Below are 6,440 nucleotides of genomic sequence, written 5' to 3' on the forward strand. Positions count from 1 at the left end.
CCTATCCAATTATGCTCTGCTTCTTTTTGCAGTTCATGAACATTCTCGTCAATTTGTTCTAATTGGCTAATATCTTTCTCAACTTCTTGAGTGACATTTGGGATGTGTACACAACAATGCTCGTCCTTTGCATGCAGGTAGCCGCAAACTCCATGTTCCTTAAGTAATATTAGGTCTAATGCCATGCGGTTTTGTATGGTCATTCTAGAGGTGGCTTGTAATTGTAAATTTAGATCTTTAAATCCCTTCTTAGTGACTGCTGCTAACCTTTCAGTTTGTCCCATTAATTTAAACAACATTTCTCTGTTCCGGTATGTTGAGATTGGTGCAAATAGAGACTCTAATGCCCATCCAAATTTAACTCCTGCTGATGGTTCATGCCAATCTCCCAACCCCAGGTCATCAATATCTTTACCAACTTCTCTTTTCCTTCGTGGTTGTATTTCTACTGATGTTAACTTATCTTGCTTCCAGAATGGACAGAGAGTAGGTATCCCTAGTGTGACAGGTACAACTGGACCATCTATGGGTATGTGGGTGGCCCACTGGCCATGTCCCATTACCCATACTAAATTTCCTGGGCTCCTAACTGTAGTGGTACGGCAATCAATGTTTTTCACAGATCCTTTAATCGTATGATTATATCCCCGACATTCACATCCCAACTGCAAAAGTGTTTTGACTGGCATTAAACCTATCTCATCATCTGGGGTATCACATGTGTATATTCGAGTACAATTCCAATCCTCTTTTGTACGTGTTTCTGTCCTCCAATTATGATTCCCTCTATTTCCTATAGAATAAGTTTGATTCTTTTTCCCTTTCCAGTGAATGCACCACTGTACTTTTCCAATGTAACTATATGTCTCTAGTAAGCTGGGTCCCCAAATTGTTTGCCATTCTTCCATGGTTGTAGAACTAGTAGTATTTTGACACACTTCTTCTTGCTTTTCTCGTTTTATTTGAACTTGTACTTTAGAACATGGGTGTGTTACTGAACCTGAGATCAAACAATTTCCTTCTAACTTTCCAATTTTCCCACTTTCTACCCAGCGAAAATATCCAGGCATCTGTTCACATTGTTTTTTAGTCATTTTGTCTCTCAATAAACATGCATCTGTCATTTCATTCCATGTTCTAGTTACAAATCTACAATTCCATGTAGTATTCTTAAACATTCTAGGGATTTCCGGTACTGGAATTATTCCCCATGGGATTGGGTCTCCTGCAGCATGAGGCATAGGGAGACATGCAGTGATTTTTGTGACATTCTGTACTTTCCCAAAATCACGAATTAGGCCTACAACTAGGTTTTCTTGTTCTACTTCTCTATCTGGAATCTGCAGGTTACTTACTTGTCGGGTTATTCTTTCAGTCCTTCTGGAATTTTGCAGCTTAGAATCAGATCTCTTCCTTCCTGGGTCGAATAAAAACTATGTTCTGGTCTAACTCTTATTCCTTGATGTGGTACGGCTACTGCTGTCCTTATCCCGTGATCTTTTTCTTCTCCACATGAGACTACACAAAGAAATGTACCTTCTGTCTTTCCTACTCTGGGATTAGAAATATTCAGCCACCCTTTACCTCCTTTACTATTTGACCACCAGCTAACTCCTTGACTTTGTGATTCCCAAGATTGATTTGCCACATTTAATTTCCACCACTTTACTTTAACTGATTTTCGACAATCATCAAATTGGAAGGTACAATTGATTTTTAAAGGAGGACCATCCCACATGTCTGATTGTTTCTTAGTGGGTAAAACTCGCACTTTGGTCACCGCCTTCTGAGTCGTGTTTATTGTCTGTATTTCTATATGTCCGTAATCAAAACTTTCCCAAATCCAAACTACACACATATATGTCCCTTCCATAGCTTTGTTCACTTTGGGTACCTGCAGAACGGTGTAACCTTTTTGTTGTGTAGCATCCCAAACTGTTGTCACTCCTTCTGTCATAATTTGGTCTTGATCTCTCCACCTCCACTTGACATGGACATCTCTTAATTCAGCTCCCTGGTCATCTGAAAATAGACAAGTTAAGTTTACATCAGTGTGTTCTGGTACAAATAAATAAGGATCTGGGGTCTCAATTCTCACGGTGGTTTCTGTTAAACTTATCAACCCCAGGAACACTATGATCCTCAATGGTTGGCTCGAAATACCATTCTTGTGGGTGAGAGAGGTTCTACCGACCACGAAACTGGAACTTTCTTGACCCGAGTATAATGGATCCAGCTGTCGATTCCTTCGACCTTCACTGCCGTGTAGGTCGTCATGATCACCTGGCGAGGACCGTCCCATGTTTCTTTCAGCGGCTCCACCGACCAGTTTCTCACGTAGACATGATCTCCTGGAGAAATGTCATGCACTGGATTCTCCAGGGGCAAAGGTCGATTCCACTGCAACGCTCCTCTGAGGGCTGTGAGAGTCTTATTTAAAGATAACACATAATTAAACACTGCTTGATCACCTACTATATGAGGATCCCCTTGGTAAGTAGCTGCATGATAAGGTTTGCCATATAATATTTCATATGGACTTACTCCTATTCTCTCCCTTGGTTTGATCCTAATTCTCAACAAGGCAATGGATACTGCTTGGGGCCACGGAATCTTTGCCTCCTGACAAATTTTCTTCAATTGACCTTTCAATGTCTGATTCATCCTTTCAACTTGTCCACTAGACTGTGGTCTCCATGGTGTATGGAGATTCCATGTTATCCCTAATACAACTGACACATCTTGTACTATTCCTGCTATAAAGTGCGGTCCTCGATCAGAGGACAACCCTAGGGGAACTCCAAATCTTGGGATGATTTCCCTCAAGAGAGTTTTTACCACTTCCTTTGCTTGATTAGTCCTACAGGGAAAAGCCTCAGGCCATCCTGAAAAGGTGCAGACATATACTAACAAATACTTATAGGATTGGGCTTTAGGCAACTCAGAAAAATCTACTTGCCAGTAATCTCCCGGTAACTGACCTATCTGTAATTTTCCCATCTGCACCTGCTTCCTGACTACTGGGTTATTCTTTATGCACATAGGACACATTGCATTTACCCTTTTTGCCAATGTTAACATCTGGTTTGAGAGAACCTCATTTTTCAAAAATTTTACCAATGCTTCTGCACCCCAGTGGCACTTATTGTGTTCTGTTTCAAGCACTGCTTTCATTATTCTGACAGGTAGAATCACTTGTCCTATGGGGGAAATGTACCACCCTTTAACATTTTTCTTTGCATTTGTCATTTGAGCTAATTTCTCATCTTCCTGTGAATAATGTGGTTTTTCTTCCATATATGGTATTGCTGGATTATTTCGAACAGGCAAAAGAACCATCTGAGTCCATACTTCTCTTGCGGCCTGCTTAGCCGCTTGGTCAGCCTGTCGATTACCTCGAAATTCTCGTCCGGGATCTCTCTGATGTCCTTTTACATGCATTATTGCCACTGCTGAGGGCTTGTGTATTGCCTCTAGCAATTGTAAAATTTCTTCCCGATGTTTAATCATTGTCCCTTGAGAAGTAAGAAGTCCTCTCTCTTTCCAGAGTGCTCCGTGAACATGAACTACCCCAAAAGCATATTTGGAGTCAGTCCATATGTTAACTCTCTTTCCTTGGCTTAATATTAAAGCTCTCACCAATGCCCATATTTCGGCCTTTTGTGCAGACGTACCTGGGGGTAGTGCATTTGCTTCTATCACTTCTTGTTCAGTGACCACTGCATACCCAGCATACCTGGTGCCGTTCTCCACAAAGCTAGATCCATCAGTGAACAATTCCCAGTCAGGATCTGCCAATGGCTCGTCCTTCAAGTCTCTTCTGCTCGCGTAGACTTGTTCAATGGTCTCTACACAGTCATGCTCCAGAATACCTTCTTCCTGTGTAGACCTAAGGAATTCTGCTGGGTTGAGATGGTTAGTGATTTTCAGTTCAACATCATCTTGTTCTCTCAACAAAGCTTGATACTGTAACATACGGCTAGATGAGAGCCAATGCCCCCCTTTTTGTTCCAAAACTGCTATGACCATGTGGGGTACGTACACTACCATGTGTTTTCCCAGAGTCAATTTTCGTGCTTCTTGTATTAAAATAACCGTTGCTGCCACAGCTCTGAGACACCCTGGCCATCCCCCACTTACTGCGTCTAGCCGTTTGGAGAAATATCCAACAGGTCTTTTCCAGGATCCTAGACGCTGAGTGAGGACTCCTAAAGCCATTCGTTGTCTCTCGCAGACATAGAGCTGAAACTCCTTGGTTGGGTCCGGCAGTCCCAGGGCAGGTGCTTCCTGGAGAGCTCTTTTCAATTCCTGGAACGCTTTCTCTTGCTTCGTCCCCCAGGTCAGCTTGGGCTCCTTTACTGCTTCATATAAGGGTCTGGCAATTAGTCCAAAGTTGGGAATCCACAGTCTGCACCATCCGACCATTCCTAAAAAAGATCTCAGTTCCTGATTATTTCGGGGCACAGGAATAGCACATATTGCTTGAACCCTATTTGTTCCTAAGCGTCGGGTTCCTTGGGAGATTTCACATCCTAGATAAATAACTTTCTGTTTTACTAGTTGTGCTTTTTCTTTTGAGACTCGGTAGCCTGCTTGTCCCAGCATATTTAACAGTTCAATGGTTAATTGACGGCAGAGTCCCTGCTCTGTATTTCTCAAAAAGATGTCATCAACATATTGAAGTATTATATATGAAAAAAAGAGATTCTTTTACCTGAGTAGTCTTCCATTCTTCAAGTTCCTTTGCTAACTGATTACCAAATATCGTGGGTGAGCATTTGAATCCTTGTGGTAATCGAGTCCAAGTAAGCTGTAGCTTCCGTCCAGTCTCTGGGTTCTCCCATTCAAAGGCAAAGATTTTCCAACTTTCCCGTGCCAGTGGTATGCAGAAGAAGGCATCCTTTAGATCAATCACTGTAAACCACTGAAATCTCTCAGAAACAGATGTTAACAAGGTGTAAGGGTTAGCTACAACCGGGTGGATATCTTTTGTGATGAGGTTTACTGCTCTAAAGTCTTGCACTAACCTATACTTACCATTTTGCTTTTTATCGGAAAAATGGGAGTATTAAACTCTGACTCACATTCTTTTAATATCCCTAAAATTAAAAACTGTGTGATCATAGGAGCTATTCCTTTCCTGGCTTCTAAACTAATTGGGTATTGTCGCACTCTAACGGGTTGTGCTCCTTCTTTCTCTTAAAGAAAACAAGTAAATATCTTCACTGGCTTCTAACCATATATCGGCATAAAAACTCTCCTCTGGGCAAAAGGGTTTTTATTGCTAACATACCAAATTAAAAGTTCACAGACCCAATTCTTAAAAGTACCATATATGGGCCAGTAAGTATTATTTCCTATTCTTCTACCTCCCCACACTTCAATACAATACTTAATCATTTTCTCCTTTGATCTTCTATAAGTGCTGGAATAACAACTCCGGTTCTCTAAGAGGTTCCCCAAGGGACTTTCAGGGGGAATCCTCAGCGTCCTAGCCTCAAAGTCACCTTTTACTAATCTTCTTATCAGAGGGCTATTTGTAATCTCTCTCTGAGGTTCCTCTTTTTTTTTTTTACTACTTTTAACTTCATTCAGAGGTTCCTCTTTTAACTTCTCTAAAAAGGCTGAAAGAGATTCTCCCCTATTCCGTCCCACCGAGCACAGCCCTGACCAGTCCAGCGTCCCTGGTATCTCACTTTGCACTCCCTCCACCAACAATTCTCGGTAATTTCTCAACTTTCTACAATCTCCAGACACATTTGGATCCCACCCGGGATCCTCCCGCGGCACAAAATCATCCACTGCTCCCCCCGCCGCCCGGGACAGAGTTCGCATTCTTTCTTTCGCTCTTTCCACCATCACTCTTAATACCATTTCTTTTTCTGTTGAATCCAGAATTGTATCTAACAATACCTGTAAATCATTCCAGTCCGGATTTTGAGTTTTTCTAACCATTTTTATAACACAAGTCACCTGCTCCGGATTTTCTCTGTATGACCCAGCTGACTGTTTCCAAATTAATATATCATTAGGTAAAAAAAGAAACTTTCATCATGACTTTTCCCCCATCCGCTCCAACTGCTTCCCGCGAAGGGGCCATTAATCTCGGGGGTGAAAGCGAAACTTCCCTCAACTTTCCCCCCCGCGCCGTCTTTCGCTACTCCTCCCTCGTTCTCTTCGAGCTCTCCGCGTTCGTTCAGCTAAAGGAGTTCTATCAAAATCACATTCTCTCTTTTCTCTTTTCTTCCTCATCCGAGGACGATTCTAGCGGGGGCATGGAGGGCGACCGTGCCTTCTCACGTGAAGGGAGACTATCTCTCGAGGGCGCACTTGGAGTTCTACCGGGGGAGACTAACAAAGACACATCCTCCTCTGGTTCTGAAAACCGTATTTTCCGCTCATATTTGTCATCCAATCCTTTCAATATCATTATACTCCGC

At 42.3% G+C, this 6,440-nt stretch overlaps 1 protein-coding gene across 1 annotated transcript; it reads right to left on the reverse strand.

Annotated features, from left to right (window-relative positions):
* Positions 1-2,194: 2,194 nt before the first annotated feature.
* Positions 2,195-5,198, reverse strand: LOC120325163 (the record flags this gene model as incomplete). Its single annotated transcript, XM_039390717.1, is given in 3 exon segments — positions 2,195-4,683; positions 4,685-5,043; positions 5,046-5,198. Coding segments are annotated over 3 exon segments (3,001 nt in total), but the record flags the coding sequence as incomplete, so codon positions are not given.
* Between the last annotated feature and the right edge of the window lie 1,242 nt (positions 5,199-6,440).

This window comes from Pipra filicauda, unplaced genomic scaffold (assembly GCF_003945595.2).
Source record: "Pipra filicauda isolate LSUMZ 115617 unplaced genomic scaffold, ASM394559v2 scaffold865_size63488_pilon, whole genome shotgun sequence".
NCBI lineage: Eukaryota > Metazoa > Chordata > Aves > Passeriformes > Pipridae > Pipra > Pipra filicauda.